This window comes from Chionomys nivalis, chromosome 25 (assembly GCF_950005125.1).
Source record: "Chionomys nivalis chromosome 25, mChiNiv1.1, whole genome shotgun sequence".
Taxonomy (NCBI): Eukaryota; Metazoa; Chordata; class Mammalia; order Rodentia; family Cricetidae; genus Chionomys; species Chionomys nivalis.
The window spans coordinates 33494563-33519790 of record NC_080110.1 but is presented as its reverse complement, the minus strand read 5'-3'; the positions used below and the strand labels follow the sequence as shown (position 1 = coordinate 33519790).

General features: G+C 35.0%; 1 protein-coding gene across 2 annotated transcripts in view; it reads right to left on the bottom strand.

Moving 5' to 3' along the window:
• Positions 1-25228, bottom strand: part of Usp15 (ubiquitin specific peptidase 15) — a 92011-nt gene that overhangs the window by 41448 nt on the left and 25335 nt on the right. The window contains exons 4-7 of one of the 2 annotated variants that reach the window (XM_057757530.1): positions 23859-23985; positions 20145-20290; positions 15078-15139; positions 3853-3939 (exon numbers count right to left, since the gene is read on the bottom strand). In XM_057757530.1, coding sequence (XP_057613513.1) covers positions 3853-3939; positions 15078-15139; positions 20145-20290; positions 23859-23985 — 422 coding nt within the window. The remainder of the gene's footprint in view (positions 1-3852; positions 3940-15077; positions 15140-20144; positions 20291-23858; positions 23986-25228) is intronic. The other variant, XM_057757531.1, reaches the window with a different exon arrangement.

The window sequence follows — 25228 nt, the reverse complement described above, 5'->3', positions numbered from 1 at the left end:
TTCCTTACATGGAACACAAACAGATACTGAAATGTTTATAATTCATCAGCACGAACATGAATGAGAATCAAGGTCTTATGCTAAAAGTAAAACACTGTTTTGATGTTCTAGACTTTTTATTGACCCTGAAATGGGAAAACCTATGTGCAAAGCAGTTTTCTGGTTGTTTTAGAAAATCTGAATCTTTTAAGATGTGTCTATACTTTGGTTTAAATGATGGGATGAGTATAATGCTCACCCAAAGATTAAGACAGTCTACAAGCACAATGATGATACTGAAGACAATGAATTAAGCTCTCCTGGTCATTCACATTCCATGTTACATATTTTAACTGCACAGGAAAGCTCTTCCCGGCAAGGACAGAAGCTATCAGCTATCTGTACACTCAACAGAGCACATGGAAGCCTGAAAAGTTTTCCTAAGGCCCACGAAGCTTCTGCTTCTCTTTCCTGCTAATGATTTTGAAAGATAAAATTTACACAAGTGTTAGTAGGCATTGTAATACTGTACTGTGTTAATACTGTTTGTAAATCTTCTTTAATGGTGATTATGTAAAAATGGAACGTTTTATATGCCTTTTATTTAGCTTTCTGATTGACTTTTCATTTAGTATTGATATCTGACATTATAAACACATACTTAATCATGCTAACATTGCAGTTAATGATACGTTTTCACCTAGGTTATTTAGCAAACACAGATGGCAAGTTCTAGAAGACCACAGTCTATAGTTACTGATATGACTTACTCTCACACAGGGCATCATTTTCATTTCAAGAGACTGAGACAAATTTTAAAAAAAACACCTACTTTGATATGAAATTAAAATCCAGACAACAGATCATTAAAACAGCTTTAATAGCAATGTTAGTAATATTATGAAATACATAGGCAGAAAAATAAAGGTAATGAAAACATTAATAGTTAAAAATTGGCATATTTAAAAAGTACTCATAAATTGTAACTGAGGCAAAAATATTTTATGACCTAAGAAGTAACATTACTGGAAAGGATAAATAAAATGTATTCTAAAAGTAGACTTTTCACAATGTTTCAAATTTTATTAACTTAAATTGAATAATTGTAATTGTACATTATCAGTTACAATTATTTCTGAAAGTGAAATTTTACTTCTTAGGATATAATAATTTAAGTCTTGGACTTGTAATTACGTTTCATATAATCTTGTGTATCTACTCTTCTTACTATATAATTAGGTCTACAGTATAACTATAGATTTTAATATACAATTTAATTCTGGAGACTACTTCCACATACATGAAGTTTAAAACTACGTTACCTAGAAAGGTCACTAACTTGTTGACCTACTTTTATTGAAACTACACTATTTTCACCTCAAGTATTTGGCTACTACTTATTTCTACAAATCAAATTGAAAAAAAAAAACCTTATATAAAATAGTTGCTTAAATACATTAAATTCATATATTAAAAATTAAGGCAACACAAAACAAAATTCCTAAATTCTGTTCATTACTCAGAAAGATAAGTCATACACACAACTTACTTCCAAGCTCACAAATGACCACGGTGGAGTTCCTTAGAAGGTAGTTCCTGTCACAATTCCCTAAACAACTTCCCTTTCCCTCAGGAGTGTCTCTCTCCAGAGGTTCTGAGACTAGAGTGCACTTTGATATTTTTATTATATAAAGGAAAAACACAAGACAAAGACAGAAAAACAAGAAACCACATATACCAACACAATGACCCCAGTCAAAATACAGTTTCTAGTCAATACCACTTAGACATAATGTTAAAATTGCTTTAAAAATGAGTGTAAGGGCATATTTACTTATTTTATTGTAGATGTGGGAGCCATTAGCAACACTACAAACATAACATTATCGCCTAAAAAAGCAATTTTGATGAATTAAAAAACATAAAATACAAACTGGGCTAAAAAATATTTCTTCTCAAGAAGCTTTTCCTGCTGGCACGTGCTTTTGTGTAGAAGAGAAAGAAATATGGCACCTGGATATTCACACCTTCCATGCTGCACTACACTACGGTGCAGTGCTAATATACGGTGTGTTTGCTTCCATGAATTATGAAAAGAAGATATGTTTTAAGTTTGTTGGATCTGAACTGGGAAACTTTTCACTAAAAGTGTCACTATTACAGCTACTCAGAAGAAAGCCTTACAAGAATAGATATCATAGTTTAATTTTTTATGGTTGTAACTTACAAAAGCAATTAATGAGAACTTGACATGCAAATATTTATAGTTAATTCTTTTTATTACCTGGTTGTATTATTTAGTTTTCTGTTTCAGGAAATCTCTAACCTTTATGAACTTGATTTTAAAGTGTTTTTTTTTCTTTTTTTCCCCCCATTTCTTTACCTTCTTTTAAATGCTTAATAATAATCTTGGATTGAAAGTTCTAAAGAAAAAACATCCAGAAAAGCTACCCAATCTTTTGGATGGTATTTCTTGGATAACTGTAACATTTTTTTCATTGTTTAGAATGCTTTGCGATGGCATCAAATTCTTACATGGAAAGATGTTTTGGGTTGTCTGATTCCACATAACTGTATGTGTCTTCTTAGATGAAATTGTGCTGTTTACATTGCGTATTTTTGTAGTATGCTAAAGAACAAACCTTTCTCATTATTTTTTTCCTTTAACATTTTCTTAGCTATTATCATATACTTAAAATCCAGACATATCAGAATCACTTTACCATGTTCCTACAGAACATGAGGAATTTTTTTTTTTTTTTTTTTTTTTTTTGATTTTTCAAGACAGGGTTCCTCCGTAGCTTTTGGTTCCTGTCCTGGAACTAGCTCTTCTAGACCAGGCTGGCCTCGAACTCACAGAGATCCGCCTGCCTCTGCCTCCCGAGTGCTGGGATTAAAGGCGTGCGCCACCACTGCCCAGCAAAACATGAGGATTTTAATAGGGAAATTAAACTCATAAATGTAACTACAGCTAGATTTATGATTATTTCCCAAACTGCTTTAGTGTTTAAGTTTCTGAGTTTATAAATTAGCAGCCATCTGTGAAGTGCACTAATGTGTAAGCCATAACCACAGTGCACATAGATCATACCCATTAATAAAGATGGACAATCCATTGGGATAAAGGTTCTCATACAGTAGCTGAGCAAATTATAATTAAAATGGATTTCTTTTTCTTTTTTCCAGCAAGATAAAAATGGCATGTTTTGCTAGTGAGATAGCTCAGCAGGTAAAATACTTGGCAGGTAAGCCTGGTGACCTGATTTCAATCTCTGAAACCCATTTAAGGTGGAAGGGGTAGACTGACTAAACAAAACCGCAATTTTTAAGGCAGTAAATACACAGTCAGATGTTATAGGAAGGTCCTAGTGATATTTAGCCTTTTGAAAAAAGCAATCAAGCACATTTTCACAAACTACATAATTTTAAATACCATGTATTATGGGGAAAAGAAACTATTAAGAAAAATTGCTTTTTCTATAGTATCTGCTCTCCAACTAAGAATCACTGACACATGCTTTATTGTGGGTCAGACTAAGATGACATGTGAGATTTGTAGTCCTATGAGCTTGTGTTGCAACCAAGTCCTATAAAAAAATTTCAATAAATAGAATCCAAATTTTAGAATAGAAAATGTTCAAAGTTCTTTTTACTTTTCAGCGATTACATACTATTCTGTATTAAGTCAGGTAGTTTTTTAAATGTGTTTTATTTCTTGTGAAGTGACTCGTGAAAGAACTGACCAGTAATTTAAGAGAAAGCAAATTTTGATTCATGAAGACTTTTATCCTAAATTTTAGATAAAAGAGATCTTTTTGCAACCACAATAGGGCTAACCAATTAAAGAAAGAGTTTTTAAGATTCAGTGCTTACTTTCTGTTGTTGATGTTGTTATAATTATTTGATAGAGATGAAGGAGAGATCTTTGGTAAAGCTGAAAAATTGGATGCACCTGGGGACCTTTAAAAATATGAAAATGTCAAATTAGATAAAAAATGAATTACAAAATTATGAAATAAAGAAAAGAAACATGACAATGTTTGTAGTAAATGAATGCTGGAAAACAGATTTTATGGTCAAAATAATTATATATCATTTGGTTTTTAATTTTCAATATATTTTTCCTTTGAAGTACAATTGGTACAAAAGGGAACCTTTTCAAATAAAATTTATGAAGTTATAAAATTTGCTATTATTCTTATAAATCTATGACTCAATATATCCATTTCTGAGGGTAACAATTACTAACATTTTACAATCACTTTCTGTATGTTTAATGGGCTGAGGCTACTTTTCTTCCTTAGTAGGTAGCAGGGCATCGTAATTATACACAGACTGACACAGGGCTCAGAGAATGTTAACCATTCATAAATCTTGAAGTCAGTGCGGGGAAAGAACAAAAGAAAATTCCAAGAAACAGTATCTGGCCAAAAGTATCTCTGGAAAAACTAAAGAATTTATATATGACTATGATACACACTTCATTAATTCAGCATCTTTTGGGGTGGGGGAATCTCCATGAGGACTGGCTTTTAGATAGTAAACATATGCTAAAGGCAGAGAGAAAAGTCAATAAATCTATTGTGAAGAAATAATTAAAGTACATATAGGTGTCTAGAAGATTCAATTCTCATGAGTTGTGTAAACATTACACTGCCTATGGACTATCTATCTAGCTGGGATGTGAAAGCCATGCGGTCCTAGCTCAGTCACAGTAGATTCTAAGTGATGGACGTGCTTCTAAAAACTAATCTCCTCCACATGGGTGCTAATACACAGTGATTTGGTCAACAGGCCGGACAATCTAATCTACAAAATTACTTAATTTGCATTTATTCTTATATACAGACATACATGCTATATGAAATAAATGCTGGACAATGAAATTTCTTAAATATAAGAAAAATTCAACTTCAAATTCAAAAATCCTAGTAAAAACACCTTTGTTTGTGAAGAAAGTTGTTTTTGCTACTGAACACTGCACATTGACGGGGTCCTTGAATTAGGTGCCTTCAAGCATTCTACTGTACTAAGCTAAAACAGAAACTGCAGTCAGCTAGGTTGTAAGAGCACACACAGTGGAGGGCACACTTGAAGGCTTGAATGCTGCTGATATAATACCTAGTACTTTCAAACACTAGTAGAAAGAACTCTTTGCCTTTTGATAACTGAAGTTCTTTTGTTTGTTTTTGAAATAGGGTCTCAACATGGTGCCTCCGCCAGGCTGGCCTCAAGCTCAGAGGTCCACCTGTTTCTCTTCCTGAGTTTTGGGTTGAAGATGCACACCACTATGCTGGCCATGGTAAGAGCTTTTAAGTAGGGGAAAACAATCTAACGGGATTAAAATCTGAGTTGCAGCAATAAAATGGATATGTTAATTTTTCAAAACTTCATTCAGCATATTTTTTTCAGAAATGCCTATTTTATTTTCAGTCAAAAGTATGGAAATAAAGGTAAGCTTCATTTAATAAAGCAGAGACATATGTTTACATATGCATTTCCTGCCTGCCCAAAGCTTTTATTATTGAGGAGTAACTGGACTTACAGGTTATACTAAAAAGGAATACAATATCATGGAGCGCATTTGTACTTGGTAGTACTTCTTATGAAGTTCACTAATCAAGTGATTACTATATGCTCCGTTTTCAGTGTATCTAACAGTGTGAGATGACCCAGTTCCTGGACTCCAACAGGTTTGCAATCAGGTGGGGAGAAATGTCATAAGCAAAACAGATGTAAAGCACTAAGGGCTTAACAACTTTTAATATAAAATTCTGTGATGTGTGACATGAAGTAACTTGAAAAAAATGATAAACATTTAGAGGTATATGTAGGAACTAAGTAGAAAGAATAATACATGCAGTTGTATGGATTGCAGAAACAATTGTGCCCTGGCTGAAAAGGAGGCACACAGTGATGACAGGACAAGGGAAGGCAGACGGCCTTTAGTGTCCTACGAAGAAATCAGAATTTTACACAACTGATGGAACGTAATACAAATTTAATAAGGAGCAGCAGCATAATCAGATTTATATTCCAGGATGATTACTGACTGGGGGAGAGAAATACAGTAATAAATAGAATATAGATTAGGGAACTATCAAGACAACAAAAGGGGAATTCAATAAAGGGTGAAATTAAGAAAGTAAGAGTGAGCCAAGCGGTGGTGGCACACACCTTTAATCCCAGCACTCGGGAGGCAGAGGCAGGCAGATGTCTGTGAATTTGAGACCAGCCTGGTCTACAAGAGCTAGCTCCAGGACAGGCTCCAAAGCTACAGAGAAACCCTGTCTCGAAAAACAAAACAAAACCAAACAAAACCAAACAAAACAAAACAAAACAAAAAAGTAGAGTGAACAGGGCAACACATTTGTATCAAGACCCTTTCAAGGCATCTATGAGGTTAAAATGATTTTCATAATACCGAGACCTTATTAAAATGTCATTTGGTAGCTTTTGCTGAATGGATATTCAAAGTCAATGGCAGGTCAAACTACTGGCCCACACGCATGAATGGGAAAGCAGTAGCCACAGCACAATCTAAGAGTGAAGAACAATTTCAGTAAGACCTTTTATTAAATCTTGACTCTGAAAAAACTTCTATATTTTTAATAAGGTATAGGTGTGTGGATGTGTGCACGAGACTGCAGGTCCTGTAGAAGCAGAAGGCAGAGGTGTCGAATTCCTTGAAACTGGAGTTACAAGCACCTGGGGGAAGACTTCAGTGGGTGCTCGGAACCAAACTTGGTATCTGGAAGCACAATGGCTCCAGTCTGCCACCATCTCTCCAGTCTACTACACTTCCTTTAAATACTGTCTGGAAAACGGAAGCCTGCATAAGCTACATGCTAATGTGAACACAGATCTGAACTGCAAGCTTAACTTCACTCTCTGTCGTGTGACTTGTAGTTCCTGAGCCGTGGACACCTGGAGATACTTACAATCAGGTAAAAGAAGTCTGACAACTGAGAACTGAACTGACAGTGACAAAAATCTCAACTTTCAAGCAAATTCTGTGAATTTCGACTTTCCAACCATGTTAAGTTCAAACTTTTCTCATAAAATTCCTTTTTTAAAATGTGAGTTTGCAAGAAAGTTGCATTATGAAACATACCAGTGTTCTGAAGGTCTGAAGAACTTAGTGACTATGTGTCAAGTGACCGTTACAGATGTTAGTGTAAGGCTGTAAGTCACTGATATACTTCAGATTCCCATTTTATAATCACTCATTTAAAACATATACCCCATGTCAAGTTTTGATTCATCTGAAAGTTCCATCTACTACATGTTTATACATAGTTGAATTCTTCCTGCACTTCACCCAGTGTATCTACACGCAGAAGTGTAGGAGTTTAGCTGTCTCTACTTAACCAGATTTTCTCACTGAGTACATCAAGCACACTTCAGGGCAGGTGCCATGCCCAGCAGTAGATGACCAACAGAAAATGAATGCAATGGTATTTTGTAGACTTTTTGTCTCATTTTGCTCTGTTTTAACACTTTTTTTTCTGTTTTGTTGATCTTTTGCTTGTATATTACGGTTTCTACTTTAACTGCTTTTGCGGTCTTATGTGTGTTTGCCTGGCAAAAGTGTTTTAATGCTACTTTCTGAATGTCTTCATTTTTAAAACAGTTAACTTTATAAACATGTTACTGACGTTAAAATATAATTGTTCAATATTGTTACTCTTAAGTATTTTACATATTAATGTATGATGATACACTGATAAAATCCGCACAAAAACAAGTTCTTTGAGCCAGGCAGTGTTCGAGGCCACAGTTGATCTACAGTGCAAGTTCCAGGACAGCCAGGCTCCACAGAGAAACCCTGCCTGAAAGGGAGGGGGTGAAAAGAAGTCCTCTAGGTGGCTAGAGACTCTGAAGACTGTAGCAGGCAACTAGTACACTGCTTAGGAAACACCATTTCACGGGTGCTAGCTCTGAGATGTGCTAGTTAGATGAGAAAAGTGATTGAGGGATTGGGAAGCCTGAATGGTACCTGGTAAAACCAATACAGAAAATGTATATATTTATGTATGCAAAGCAAAGAACAAATATCAGGTTCAAAGTGATGTGGTGTCATGCATGATATTCAAGAAGAACAGGAATTTAGATGAAGCTAGAAATCTTAATACAGATGACTTACTAATATCTGCTCGTGTCAAGGGAAAGTTGACATTACCATAGCACTTTGAACTGTTTCCTGACTTTGGGTGTCTACTACGGATGGCAGAAGATTACTGGTGCAGTTAAGACATAAGCATAGCAGCTGCACAGACTCGGTGAAGTCAGGGAGAACCTCATACATTTCATGTGAATATTTCTCCCAGAGAAATAAGAACTTGATTAAACTGTGAATGGTACTAAGGACAGTTTTGGGGAAAAAGGTAGATGTCTGGAGGGCAGGCAGAGGGTGACGGTAGTGCATCAAAACAAGAAAACAAAAATGAAAAACTCAAAGAGGCATAGGAGAATACTGATGGTTTGTTTCCTAATGTGGTGAATTTTCTTATGTTCATGAGAAAATGACATTAGAAAGGAAACAAATTAGTGCCTACTATATGCATAAGAAAGAGGAATTAACAGAAGAAACAACAATGAAAAGTCTAGGGTGCATTGATACAAAACACAGGTAAATGTTTTCCTTAAATACCAAGGAAATTAGAACAAGAGTGATGGATGTAGGCTACAGATAAAGAATTACTGATTAAATGAATATGGTTCCTGGTTTCTGATTTAGACTTCTGAACCATATTTCACACAGCTCATTCTAGCTAAAATTTAGAGTTAATGCCACATTATTTATAAGTCAACTAGTTCACTGAAGGTGAGCAGCGACACTTTGTTCTCAATTTAAAAATCACACTCTTCATTTTCTAATGGCTTTCTACGGAAGAGAAAGGAAATGTCTAAAGCTCTACATATTGATTGACTAGAGAGCAAGCTATTTACCTTGCTGAAAAATAATTTTGATCAGGGCAGGCTAGGTGCAATATAAGGCAGTATATTCCTCTCTTTGAAAAATCAAAAAGGTAAAATGTCAATTTAGCTGAAGTGGTTTGAATAAACCTTATTCAACATTCCAACATTTGTAGTGTCTGAATTTTATGTTCAATGTGATGTTTCAATTAAATGTATGCAATTTAGTACACCTGAATGTCTTCCTTCAAAATGAAAATATAGTTTCTAAACTTGTTGTTAAATAAACTAAATATTTAATATACATTAAAATCTACACCAAAATATTGAGCAGCTAAAAGGCAGCTAAGTTTGACAAGGCAAAACAGTCATCTTAACTTTATAAATCTAATGACAAAGTTAGCAAAACTAAAACAAGACCAACCATAAACTACATTTCTATCAATTATTCTAAGACAAGTTCTTAAAGGAAAACTTGCAACTCTTCAAATACTAAATACTTTTACTTTGTGATTGTTCCTATTTAGAAACATTTCTGCTGTGTGTCTCCTATTAGCCAAGATAATTTACTACACAAATCCACAGTTCTCATCATGCTCACACTCTGGCTCCTTTTATGAAATTATATCCACAACATTTTTGGTTTGGTTTTCTCCTTATCTTACACATTAGAAGTCTGAGCAAAACCCATCCCACAGCTGATTTTTTTTTTTTTGTAATTTTCTTTTCTTTTTTTTTTCTTTTTTCTTTTTTTTTTTTGAGACAGGGTTTCTTTGTGTAGCCCTGGCTGTCCTGGAACTCATGGAGATCCACCTGCCTCTGCTTCCCGAGTGCTGGGATTAAAGGCGTGAGTCACCACCACCCGGTCCACAGCTGATTTTTTATGAAAATTATATGAAGAGTAAGGAAAGTGCAATGAACCTTAGGATCTCAATACAATTTGTTAAAATAAAATGGATACGCTGTGTGGTATGTTTCCTAATGGGTCCTTAATTTTAAGCCAGTTAACTCTATGCACTAGTTCTTTATCTATTTATCCTTCTGGCTATACAATGGATTTATTCTCTAATAATCTTCAAAGAAGATCTTGATACAGTTGGTATAGAAAACAACCACCTACATGCTTAATATAGATTCTTCCAAAAAGTGACAATTTTATAACTCAGAATGTTTCTTCTTTTCTAGCAGAACTCTGTAAAAATATCATAACACTGGATTAAGTTTATGTTTTATAGTTTTAACTGTCAATTTAAATTTCTGTTAGTCAGAGCATCCCAAAGAGCAGGAAAGTGTAAGAATCATTGGCATGGAATGATGGCTCAGAAGTTACGAGTACAGGACACAGGCTCCTACTAACACCTACATCAGGGCTCACTACCATGCCTTACTTCCATGCCAAGGGGATCCAATGCCCTCTTCTGACTTCTGCAGGCACCAGGCAAACACGTAATGCATATATGAACATGCAAGCAAATCAGTCACAAAAAGAATTACTGGCATGGTCATCTTCAGTCACACATGCTTTAACTGGTTAATGATAAACTCCTGATATTACTTGTCCACAGAAACACAAAACTATCAATGGCTTTGGACCTCTTTCCACTATCTTCTCACATGTTCTTTTATCAGCATTATTAAGTAATAATGGAAATGAATGAACTGAATTCAAATGTTATCTTCACAAAAAGGAATTTTTATTATTCCAGAAAACCAATTTAGCTTTCTTGTTATATAACTGCAATTATTTCAAAATGCTTTAAATTATTACACCTAAATGAAGCAACAGAGAAAAAGATACAATAGTACAATATAGTCAAAATCTAGGGCGCTCACATTCCAGAGCCACAGCTCAGGAATAAAGCACTAACTTCCATTTCTTTCCCTCCCTCCCTCCCTCCCTCCCTCCCTCCCTCCCTCCCTCCCTCCCTCCCTCCCTCCCTCCCTCCCTTCCTTTTTGTTAAGTAAGCATTAACTTATTGATGTAGCTTTCTCTTCTTTTTAGGAACCCCAAGGCTTCCACAATTATTTTACCTTAAAATGTTAAGGTAACATAGACATCCATGCATTTCCAATCATTTAGATCAATTAGGATCAGTCCCTAACACTCCTGCCTTTGCAAAGCAGACAAAAGTACCAATTTTTCTTTTAAAAGAGAATAAACCTTTTTAAAGGTAAAACTGAAAATACTGTTTTGTGAGGTTTAAGAAACTGGATACTCAAAACTGGATTATACATGCAATAAACCAACTAATAAGCACAGAACATTTGAAATATATATGTGCATGTGTGTACGCATGTGCACACAAGTAAAAACATCAAATTGCATGTTGATATTTAGCAGGAAATTAATTAAAATAGCTTTTTAGTGGTTTGGCTTTTTTCCTTTTTTGGTTTTTCGAGACAGGGTTTCTCTGTGTAACACTCCTGGTTGTCCTGGAACTCAGTTTGTAGACTAGGCTGGCCTCAATTTCACTGAGATCCACATGCTTTTGCCTTCCAAGTGCTGAGACTAAAGGTGTGTATCACTACTACCTGGCTTTTGAGTGGTTTCTAACAGATTTTAGGTTGCTTTCCCTGTTAATTAAAATATATTTAGATGTTTTAAGTAAAATTATATTTACTATTAATATTTATAGTATTTAACATTTCTTCAAGTGGCCCCTAAAATTTAAGGTTTAACATAAATGTTAATAATGGTTTCAATATGATCAAAATGGGACTGATAAAACTTGACGGCAGTCAAATCTATACTGCATTCATGATTGATGTGTGCAGGCTCTGTTTACTGGGGGTGGTGCCAACCCTGAGCAGGTGAGGTGGTCAGACAGCATGAACGAAAGCTGAACAAGCCTTGCAGGACACGTCAGTGAACAGCCCCTCTGCATGGCTTCTGCTCCACTTCCTGCCTCCTGGTTCCTTTTTTGAGTTCCTCCTCAAGCTGCTTTTGGTCACAGTGTTTTATCAGACCAATAAAAACCCCAAGACATCTCTAAAAAACCCCAAACAAAACCTGTAAAACCAAAGCAAAGCAAACCTGACTGCTCATATGTATTATAAACTAAACTTGCAGACTGTCGTGTGAGTTTGTTGAGAGCAATCTTTAGGAATAAGGAGACCCCCTTGTCTGTTTCAAGTGTCCTCTAAATCCCCATCATGGGTCAGGCTGGCCCTCTGCCTCTGTAACTGTGAAAAGGGAGAAAGGCAAACAGCTAAAGGGAGTGAAAACATTTCCTACAGGGGTTACGATTGCAATCTCTGCAAAGATGCCTGTGGTGGGAATGAGAACCCGGAAGCTCACGCACAGAGATGCCCTGTTTGAAAACCTGTCTACAGCGAACTCCAGTAGACTGTTTCATAACAGTTGGCTTCCCTACTCATTGGCTTCTGCTGGACGTCATTGTGTCCATTTCATGTTACTTACCTGCTATTTGTTCTTTTACTCTTGCCCACTACGGGTCTAATAAATGCATTCATTCTACATTCAAAGTATTATATTGCAGATTATTCTCCAGAGAACACATCCAGATGTTTGAACAACCTAACTGCCAAGTGGTAGGTAACACACTACTATGGGTCACATCCTGAGTTGGACATGTCTTTCTCAGCTCACTCATTTGCGTTTTTTGTTTCTGCTAGTGTGACATCAGGGGACTTTTACTTAGCATTGTACTAATTCTCAGTAGTCTACCAAATAAATTTGTGCATCTTTATTCACATTTATGCTGTTTAATTTTCTACACAGTTCAGTACTAATATACACCAGAGTTCACGGATGTATGGCTCGTAAAATAAATACAAGCTTTTCGCTTTCATATAAATAAAACTCCCTCAATACAATCACATCTCTGTGCTAACAAGGATAAGGCAGTGTACCACATCAGCAGAGCCTCAGAGATCACACGGCCCACAACACTGGAGGTCTCCATCAGTTATCCTACTGAGAAAAGATCACTGGCCCCTGGCAAGAAAAAAGGCCTGCGCCAATCGGCTCAGTTCTCACAGCTTTCAGCAGTTTGCTGATCTAGACTTTTTTTTTTTGAGATTATCATGTAATTACAACATTTTCCCCTTCTCTTTCCTCACTTCAAACCCGCTCATATGCTGTCCCCTTTTTTCCTTTAAATTTACGGCCTCATCTTTCATTAATTGTTACTATATATGTATATACATACATTAGATATGTCACTTAGATGTATGTTTTCCTGGCAGATCATTTGGCACTGAACAACCATTTGGTTTGCTCTTCCCATCTAGATTTTCAAGAAGATTATTTGATCATTAGTGCTAAGGTCCTTTTGTATTATGTGTCGATAGTGAATTTATCTATCTTCTGTCTTAATTGAAGGGTGTTTAAATTTCACAATGGACAACAATGTTTACTGCTACTCAGTTTTGCTACATAGGCTTTCTTAAACTAGGAGAATTTTCTTTTATCATTAGCTTTTTAGGAATCTTTTCATACACAAGTGAAAATATTCTGGTAAATCACGGTGTAACAACAGAGATACATTATTGTGTATTTCTGTTTTAGATGAAATGATACTTAACCGTCTTTTGCCAGTACTCTTACTAACCTGGTAGGTCCTCTAGCTTACTTCCATGCAACTCCAGTACTACACTTGCATTCACCAATATATACATCAGTATGGTGTATTAGGCATTGAAAAATTGTTTTTTACTCTGACATAATAGTATTTCAGCTATCTGAACAAATTAAAATGGGGAAATCGATTTGGACTGAAAATAGACTTGGTCTATAGCATATAGTCCTAACTTCAGGGAACTGAGACAAGAGCTTTACCAGAGCCCCGGAGTTCAAGGTCAGTCTAGGCAACAGGCAACACCTTGTTGTTGTTTTTTAATAACAAAAGAAGGAATGGAAAAAGGAGAGAGCCAGGTGAAGCCGTCAATTCTATACAGAAAAGGTTTCTCAAACTTTAGAACTCATGATATTTGAGTATGTAACTCAATTTTATTGTTTCAAAAACTGTTTCAAGATTCAGCAAATGTATAGCAATCTAAACGTAAGTGAGAAAAACAAAAACAGTGATTTTGATTAAACACTAAAGTGAATATTCTCAAAAGTCCATAATTTCCAAATCTCTACCTGTTAAGAAATCCATGATCCAATTCACACGCTTTCACTTTTTCCTATCAAAAGTTTGGTTTTACTCAAAAGTCTACCCTTATAACCAACTAAGCAGGGCATTGAGCAATACACACCTTTACATAATTAATATATTTAGGCAACAACTCATAAACAATCAGAACAATAACAACACCAATAAACACTGCATAGAAGATGAAAACTGCACATTCTTACTGAAGATGCATTTCCTTAGGAAGAAAATCTGTAGTCAAGTGGCAAGGCTGTTTGCTTTTACAAATTTGCTATGTCTGCACTTAACATATTAGTAATTTAATTACATCATTATTTTTGAAATTTTTCAAAATTCAGATCTACAATCCCTCAGAGAACCTGAAATTCTGAGTTACAGAAAATTAAATTTTCCTCGAACTTATTTGGCATCAAGCAAATGTGAGTAGATATGAAGCTATCTATAGTTCTCATTTATCTCACGTAGCACAGTATTTGCAGAGCGAACCTGGTGTGATATAAAGGGTCTCTGTAGGCTACAGAAATAGAACAACTATAGACACATGTATTACTTCTCAGAGATTTGAAGTTTATGTATTGTAATATAAGTAGGTTTAAGTGTTTTTGATAGATCTTACAATATGGAAAAGATTCTCAACTCTTCCTTCATTTACCATCAAAAGCAACACAATACTCCAGACACTGTCCACTTAGACACTTCTATGATGGAAATACTGCTCTCACTCCAGGCTGTCTTTCATAAAAGAAGCATTTCACTAACAGGTGTACTTCAACATCACAAAAATACTTCAAGAGAACAAAACAAAATACTTAAGGATCTGACTATATTATACACAACATTTATTACACTATCATTTATTCTAAAAGTGATTTTACCTTGAAGGTTTTAAATTTGTACCATATTAATCTAAGTGTAAACTTAGAAACATTCTCCAAGAACAAAGTATAAAAGATAAAGGATATGTATTGCAACATTCATTAGGCTTTGCTCTCATTTTGGACTTCAGTGTCTGAATCCACATTTCAACACCATGCAACAAACCCCAAGAGAAGCACTTACTTAGGAGCAGAAGGACCCCTTGGCCACGTTCCATCTTCATTTTTTTGTTCTATCACTAACACCTGCAAACACGACACAATAAAGGTGTTTGTGCACAGCTATCAAGTCAGACAGTTTCAGGAGATAAGCTGATAAGGAACTAAAGTAACTGATTATTTAAGGATGCAACAGACAAAATGGTCTTGAAATAAAAGCCAGTGTTGATAGGAAAGAAAAGAAGAAAAAAATCAGTTTCTGTAACTTCAAGAAAGTGTAAGTAAGTCAAATAATAGACTGGTCATAAGTTGTTTATGTTTTTAACATATTTGCTTTCAAATTGTGTCTACAGTTGTAACATAGGATACAGATGTTCTATCAGTGGCGCTATCATGATTTAATTATTATTATGCAAATATTATTGATAAACAGTAGCAAAAAATTCCAAACTATAGATTACTTATAATTTAAAGTTAGTATTCATTTACATTATTTTTGTAAATTCTGAAATCTTTATTAGAAATAGTTTTTATCTTTATGTATTTGTTTATAGAATGGATGGCTGCCTATATGTGTAGGCACCCATGCTCTATCGGCATGTATGTGCCTTGATCACACATGGAGATGCGAGGACAACTTACGCGAGTCATTTCTTTTCCTCCAGTGTGCATGGGCCTCAGTCAGACTTAGCAACAAGTGCCCTTACCCACTTATCCATCTTGCCAGCCTTAAATTATGAAAGTACATAACTGATAGTCACACTGATAAGAATCCATAATCAAATTACAGTAACTCAAGTACCCTGCTGTAGCTTGTCTCAGATAGACAAAAATCATCTAGGTCAATAAAAGATCCATGCCAAGATAAAGCTATACTTTTTAAAAAGAGATTTATTACATATACAGTGTTCTGCCTGCCTGTATGCCTGCACACCAGAAACCATACTTTTTTTATTTTCTCAAAACATCCCTGGGCTGGAGAGATGGCTCAGAGGTTAAGAGCACTGGCTGCTCTTCCAGAGGTCCTGAGTTCAATTCCCAGCAACCACATGGTGGCTCACAACCATCTGTAATGAGATCTGGCGCCCTCTTCTGGCGTGCGGGCATACATCGAGGCAGAATGTTGTATACATAATAAATAAAAAAATCTTAAAAAAAAAAAAAAATCCCTAACGCCATTCCCTTTTATGATCCAGGTTAAAAAAAGAGGTCTTTTCTTCTATTTTTTTGTTAGGGATGAATCATGTAAGGAAGAAAATCTTAATTTAAAAATACTTATTAATTTGTGATATTACTAAGGAGAGATTAAAAATCTTAATTTTCATGGTAAATCTACAATGCAAGAGAACATGAACTGAAATACAGTATACCACAAATGAATAGCTGCAATTTTGCATGCTTTCCTACATCCTCACAGCAACTCTCCTTGGAGGACTATGTGTTTCCAGACCATTTATAAATTAGCTTTTGACCATAATCACAAAGAATGCAATAGATAAAATATAACGGATAAAATAAAGTGTGAAATGTAATTGACTTTGAAATACTCATTCAAAAAATTCACGTACTTGTTGAGACAGCATTCATGTTGAATAAATACTAAAGTTGTCTTTGACTAATGGATTTCATACACTCAATGTGTGTTGCACCAAGCACCTACCATCCTGACCCCTTTGATGTTCTTCTCCTTACCTACCAGTTTATCCATTATTTCAATTTTCTAATTATCACCTTAATAGGAAGTATTTATTTTCAAAGATTTATTAAGTAGAACTTATTGAGTGATTCTTAGCTTAAAAGATTTTCTTTACTACAACTTGCAACTATAGTGACATACATAAACCATATCCACATATTCATAAATATTAGGGACTTCTGGAGAAATTTTAAAACAAGGAATTTCAGCTATAAAAACTCTCAAAGTTATGCATTATCATTTAGCAATAACATTTTAATATTTAATAGCATTTTTACTTAAAATTCAACATTTTATAGCTACAGATAGTATTAATAAACCACAAGAATAAAATTCACTCCTTTATTTAAATAATTTTCTGTATTCAGATCATTTTCTAAATAATGTTTTGCTTATTGCTAAAATTTAAGAAAAATTTCAAATTTAAATTATACACACATCAAAGGGAGACAGGGAAAAATACACCAGCATGGGGAGGTAAATGCTTTTGTACTGTATTTCTCTCTTAAAATTTTTTAAACTGTTTATTTTTGAGTAATGTACAGTTTTGTGTATGTACTGGGACATGCACACAAGTCCAGGAACCTATAGAGGCCAGACAAGGCATTGAACCCTCTGGAACTGGAGGTACAGGTGATTGCAAGTCACCCACATAGTTGTTGAGAACCAAACTCAGGTCCTCTTCAAGAGCAACACGCGCTATTAAGCACTGAGCCATCTTTCCAATTCCATGCTCACTTTCTAATTAGGGTTCTTTAACATACAGTAAAGGTGGAGAGGGCAGGAGAGTGTTTCTTGGGTTTGGGAGATGGCTCAGTAGCCAAGAGTGCCTTCTGTGCGTGCTTGGTATGCACACACAAAAGCTGGCCATGGTACATATGCCTATAACTCAGCACTGGGTGGGGTGGGCTCTTGGGAACTTGAAACAGCGAGCTTTGTGTTCAGTGAGAGTCCTATCAAAGAAAGAAGGTATATACTGAGAAGCTGACACTGACATTCTCCTCTGGTCTCTGTACACATAGAACACACACAGTTTTCTTTATCTGAAAATCTTAATTTATATTCTTTGAAACGTACCTCCTCCCAAATGAACAAGTCCTCACAAATATTTAATCTTATTAAACTAGCTTAATTCTCTCATCCAAGTCTAATCTTCAACTGGACAAATGTATATCATCAAGAATATCAAATTCTTTAACTTTATAAGACTACATTTTCTCTATGTGCGGGGAAAATAATGTCCATTTCGTAAGACCCCTAAACTATTGACTGAATTAACTCTACACAATTTCAAATTATGTTCCTACTGCAAGTACCAATAGATGGTAATCTGGGCAGAGGTTTGTATCCAGTGGAAGTGAAGGGAACCATTAGCTGTCAAGGAGATTATGTCTTATATGATCTTCAGTCAAGCAACTCTCCTACTGCGAATAATGAATTTCAGTTTCACTTAAGAAAGGCTAAAAATAAGTTTGAAAATCATTACTTTAATGTTTTTGAGATTCTGGAGGGAATTATATGGTTAATGTCATCATTTCTTTCTTTCTTTAAAAGATTTTAATGAAGTGTACAGGTGAGCGTGTGTGTAGGCACAAGCCTGTGCAGCCAAGGTCAGTGTCAGGTATCACTGAGTCACCACAGTGAGTTACCTGCTCTCTGATGACGGGGTCTCACCGGAACCTAGGTTTGCCCATTACATGAGGCTGCTTCAACTAGGAACCCCAGGATTTGCTTGTCTCCATCGCTAGCATAGCAAGCACTCAGCACAATGGACTAGTTCCCCAGCTGGGGATCAAACTCAGGTCCTTAGGCTTGCGTAGTAAGACTTGGAACACCTGACTAGTTCCCCAGCTAATCAAATTGTCTTTGACAGTCTAGTATAATACTTGATATATAGCAGATATTTACTAACAATTAATCTCAGTTTCTCTGAGTTTTTAAAAATAACTATATTATTGATGTTAATAGTAATTTTCAAATAAACTCACAGAAAAAAGTTATCTACACATTGAATCACCAGTCATTGTAATAGGTACTAGTAATTAAAACAACAAACTCTAATCAAAATATGAACCTTAGACTTACTATATTTTTAAAAGATACTAATAAATCAACACAGAAAGTAGGGGAGAAATTTTTCTTAAATAAAGATAAATGGATACTGATAAAAATAAGGACAGGTAAAGAGCTGTGTTTTGGGGCTGAAATTTGAAGGATAAATTGATGCAACCTGACAGTTAAAATTATTTTTTACGGGATAGATGCAGGGAAATGGGAAGAATGGTACACCAGGTACATGAACAATGAATTCAAAAGCTCACTGTAGGAATACTATGGCAACCAAAAGACAAGGATAGTCTAAAGATAAGACAACCAGACAAAGGGCTAAACCATGACTTGTACATTGGTTAAGGAGTCTAAACTTCATAACCTTTACGGAGCCAGGACAAGTTTATGAGAGGCAAAGAGTCAGATTTACATCTTAGAATGAATATTCTAGTGAAGTAAGACTACACAAATATGTAAGAAACTGGAGGTAACAAGGCTTGTTGATTATGAAAGACAAGGGCTGGGAAAGAAATAGAAATTAGTTGAAGAGATAGCTACAAGGTAGATTCTGTTGCTAATTGTGATGAAACACTATATATGTATACGTAATTTCTCATTATATTTAATTATTTTAGACAATACCAAAAGGGAAGATCGAATTGGGAGCTGATAGGCCCAACAGCAATAGACAAGCTAAGGTTCCCTAAGCTTACAGCTCTGTTAAACCAGTTTAACTGTGATACAGCTGTCTCTGCTTCTTTGTGCAACACCTATGGCTGCTTTATACCATTACAATGGGAGAGTCACAGTTGCAACAGACTTCCAGATGGCCAGTAGAGACAAAAGACTATTTGATCCTTATGTAGTCTGCTGATCTATCTTACAAAATTAGCTATTTTCAGTGAAAACATTCCTAAGAAGTAGAGTGTTTCCAAGCTCAACAAGGAAACTAGAAATTACAATTATTGACCAGTGAGGACAGAGAAGAGTTAGAAAGAGGTAGCCAGAGACAGACTCATCATGTATCACACAATATTTACAAAGTTTTTAAAGGCACAAATAATTTAAAAGCTGCATTTAAAATAAGCCTTCCTATTGGGCTGGAGAAATGGCTCAGCAGTTAGAACATCTGTTGCTCTTGCAGAGGACCTACGTTCAGTTCCCAGCACCCAAATTAGGCAGCTTACAACCACCTGTAACTCCAGTTCCAATTTTAAGGGATCCAATGCTCTCTTCTGGTCTCCATGAGCACCAGACATGTACATGGTTCAGACATACTCGCAGGTACTCACACATACAAATAAAATATAAATAAATAAATCTTTAAAAAATTATTGCCAAAAATACCTGTCCTTGATATAAGCCAGCATCCTGAATGGTGCTGTCTGGTTTATTCAGCGGCTCAAATGTATTACTCATATACTTGTTCCACAATCTAGTCTCCTTCTCATCTGGAATATTGAAGATTTTTCTTATTTCCTTTTCAATTGTATCTAAGACATAAGAAGGGAAGATATGTAAATACAATATATTTTAAAAAAAATAGGTATATTAATTACAAAGAGGTAAATGCTTACCAGTCTAAACATTATAAATTTATAAAATAATGATAAAATAGCAAAATCAGATAAGCAAATACATAGACCAGCTATGTGTTTTTAAAGGGAAATGGCAATTTTAACACTGATAGATGATTATTTGAGGAATTAGACTGCAAAAGAAAGCAGAAACAAAAGAATGATAAAAAGACCAAAATTAGAATATATTCATATTCATAATGCATCTTACATCAAAGAATGAGAATATATTCCCAAGATATGCTATGAGATTATGTGTAGGATGGCAGAAAACAATCCAAACATTCCATTTTTCTTAGAGATTTCTTTTTAAATAAAGACGATTTTTACATTTATCTAGTGTGTGCATATTTATTGGTATGTGAGGAAGCATGTGCATGCCTGGGTGTCATCATCAGAGGATAACTTGAATGAGTTGGTTCTCTCTTTCCACCATGTGAGCTCCAGGGATGGAATTATGAGATTGTCAGGCATGGCTGCAAGTACAACTATAGCTGATGAGCCATATTGTTGGCCTGATACAACCATACTTTCTACCTGAGAAACTGCAAGAGAAGGCAACTGATTACCAAGACAGGAAGAATGTGAAGTAGAGGGTTGCGGGCTAGGGAAGAGTCTAACTTCATGTATAACTAAAACTCTTAACATACATGAATGAAGATACAAGGTGGCTGAAACTGAAATCAACAGTGTTCATTTGAACATTAATTATTTTATGCCAGGAAATCAGATGAAGTTAATTTAAAAAAAAAAAAACAACAAAAAACAAAACAGAGATGGACCAAGGGAGAGGAGGCCAAGTATGGAGATACCAATACTTCCCAATTAAGGAACTAGTGGTGTTTCTAGACAAGTAGTGCACGATGTTCAATTTTGCTGGCTGGTTAAGAAAATGGGAGACTTTTAAATCATCACTCAACTTGGCAGTGAGGAACTCACCAGAGACCACGAGAGAAAGAGTAAAAAGAGAGTTAGCCCTGATGCAGTGTGTCCGAGAATGAACAAGTAGAAGCTGCAAACAACACGTGCTAACCGAGGGGGCAGGTACAGCTAAAGATAACGGCAGGCATTGCTCTTGATGCTCCTTAGCCTGCTGCCCTGCCTATCTGCAGTAATCGATTTCTAAATAAATAAATAATAAAAACAATGACAGCGAAAGACAACAGGGAGTTAATGGCTGGGATTGTGTGTGTGTCAAACACTGGAGACAAACTGAGGCACTAAGCATGTATTTTCCACATATCACTCTGACCCTATTACTCATGAAGTCAACATTTTTTTTAAAATACAAAAATCAGAAAATTGTGGAGAACATTTCTTGTAGGAATATTTACTTATGAATTCAACCAATTTTATTAATTTTTATTTAAAAAACAGTTTTTAGTAGCTTTAGAACAAATTGTGTATTTAGTGATTAGCCCTGAAACATATGAAGTTGAATTTAATTGGACACTCAGCACCCAATTACAGCAGTTTTTGAGAGTAAAAGAGTCAAAGGCAAGTATTTAAGCCCTAATATTCTAAACTATTTCAAACTGTCTACTGCTATCATTTTACTATCATGTGGGTAGTGTGGGTAGAAAACAGACTATTTTATTAACTTAGAAACACAAAATTGGAATTTAATTTCCTAATTCTAGGTAGACAACAGACTTTTAAAAAAAATTAGTTTCAATTAAGGTTTTTAAAGACCAAAGGGAAAACACACACACACACACAAAATCTTTTGCTTATTATTCTAATTCCAAGCAGTTTGAAAAACATCTATTTGACAATAAGAAATTTCAAGTTACCAAAAATTCAGTTCATTTACAATATTAAGACATATATTCCATGCCTGTAGCCTTAAAAAGTATTAGAATATCTAAAGTATATGGGTTAAAATCAATGTAAGATCAAACTTTTTGAACAGATATTCTGTATAAATTACATTTATCCTCTATAAATTTTTGTTTAGTACTTAATGCAAAAACTTCCTAATGGTTCTTTTCAATGCAGAAATTAAAATCAATTGCTGGTTTCATGAGTTTTTTTTAAGTCAAATAATTATCAAAAAAAGGTATCTGATGGACTCAGATTTTCTATGACATTTCTGTTAAAATCAAAATTTATAACTTGCTAGAGATCTGATGATTACTAATTATACTAACATGTAGTTATTTATATTCCAGTTGGCTTTTAAAGATCCACAAGGTGATATGTAGGTTGCTGAGGGAGAACTGTCCAACAGCCTTACCCGGCCATGGTAAGCCCTTGAGAGCAATAGCATAAGAACATCTTTCAGTTACAGGTGACCAACAGCCATCCCACTTGACTTAAGGGCTGTTAGAGTTGAGCAAATTCATGCTTGGTGCTGTAAACCTGGCTTAGAGCCTATGGCAGGAGAGGTCACAGACCATACATGATGATTTACTATTTTGCTAAACTGGTCCAGCGGCCTTCTATAAAACCACGAATACAGTGCAGCTATCACCCCTCATTTTCTTTCAGTCAGTGCCCAACTTCACAATACACTAATTTCTCTGGCATGCTGAGTTCTGCATGTCACGTTTCTCTATTATTTGTATTTTCCAATAAGATCATTTATCTTTTAAATAAATATTTTATTTGAAGATAAATATGTTCATATTTGTTAGCACTGTGCATTATAAAGGTATCAGAAGAGAGGCCAATGGGGGTGAATGTCATTCTATCACACACATGTATGAACATTTCATAATTAAAGCTATTAACATGTATAATATGTATAATTAAAATTTTAATGTGCTCAATTCAATGTCAATTTTTATACAAAGCTATATAGAGAACTAGGTCCACTGATAGTTGAAACTATGTTTTTCTTTTTATTTTTCCTCTCTCTTTTTTTTTTAAAGTTTTTTTTTTTTTTTGAGACAGGGTTTCACTGAGTAACAGTCCTAGCTGTTCTGGAACTTGAACTTGCTTTGTAGACCAGGCGGGCCTCAAACACACGGAGATCTGCCTGCCTCTGCCTCCCGAGTGCTGGGATTAAAGGTGAGCACCACCACCATCCCCAGTCCCGAGACTACATTTTTCAAGCTTACTCATTAAACAAAAACCCCTCAATATGCTGTAGTTAACATCAAGCCTGCCATCTTGGCTACTTACCTGGAATGAAAAAAATACCAATTGACTTTTTATTCCCCATTCTTGGCCAATTTTATTGAAACATGGTATAAAGTTCTACTTAAATTTATATTTTGTTGTTACAAACAAGGCATGCAATGTTCAAATGCTAATTTTAAAATTTGATTCTCTTAAATTAAAAATGACCAAACATTCAACTCATTTAATAAAAAAGTAAGAAACAAGCTAGTCCACTATAAGCTAGGAGATATGCACGGAAGCTAAGACTGTACAGTGTGTATGAATCTACCTGTAAGCAGATTAGTACCACAGCAGACTACAACCAAGAACCACGACTAGGTCTCTAAAAACAGTGACTTGGGACAGGACTGTGCATTACCTATTGTGTCAGCTTTGCTAAATCGCCGAGTGACAACATTGTTCATGTTTCCATTCTCACAGAGCTTCAGTTCTGTGAGATACACTTCCACTTTGCAGTGCTTTACAAACATACCCTGTTCGACCACCTAAAAAAACAAAAACAAGTTAGTATGCATTCTCTCAATGTAGTTCTCACAGTAATACATATCTTTAACAAAGCCTCAGAAAAACTAGATATTCAATAAAATATAATTAGCTATTATAAACAATTTTAAACATTAACAGTTTAGAAAGGCATTCTACTAATTTGTTAAGATTTTGGTATGCCATAAACAATAAATTTACCTAAGTTAAATCAAAATGACTGTAAACCAATTTCCTATATATGATTTTCATATACAGCTATGAATAAAGATACAGACAGATGCCTACCTTTTTAACAGTGTTCTAACACGGAAAACTTACAAAGCTTTATGTAATTGTATCTACAAGGTCGGTTATTATTATTTACGTTAAAACATGTCTTTTAAAATGACCACTCTGTCCCTGTAATAGATATATTTGTTTCACTCTCTAAAATGACTTAGTCTGACCTCTAAATGGGTACTTAGTAAGTCTATGTAGCACACAAACAAAGAAAAGCTGTCAAGCATGCAAGAAATAAAATATAAGACAATAAAGTACTTTATATTAGGTTCACCTTTGAAATAAGTATATTTCCTTTTGCTCTTCTAAAGGTTAACTGTAGGATTTCAGTCATGAACACTGTTTCTGAAAATAGTCATTGGCCTGATATGTGATACATTAGACAGATATGGCAAAAGAGAGGCTCAAAGACGCACATGAAACAGCAGGCTCACGTCAAAGTCAATATGGGAATCACAAAACTCCTCTTTCACTTTCAGGGAAAACTGTTCCAGCCCAGGGTTTTTAAATAGTTTACCTTGCGTTTCTTAGATAACCCAACATAACTGCTTTCTCAGGTGTGCTCTCTTCATCATGTCTGCTGCAAATCTTTACAACAGTTTTGTAGACCACAGGTCTCACAGTTTAATAAGTTAACTCCCAGGGCAAAACTTTTAAGTTCTAACCAAGATGATTTAGCCCTCTTACAGAGTCACACTATTTAAGAATGTAACAATTTACTGAGTTTCTCTAAGATTTTCTCATAGCTACTTGATAATAAAAAAAACTAGGAATCAAATATTCTTACCAACAGAAACCTTGGGACTGAGACTCATATCTGAGTAAAATCCTAAAATACTATAAACTGTAACTTTGTTTAGCTTCACTAAAGTCCACATTACAATATTTCTCCACTAAAATGAAATTTCCTTTTCTTGACCTGAGAAACTGATTTTCGGTTTCATTTCTCCCACTTTTTGCATT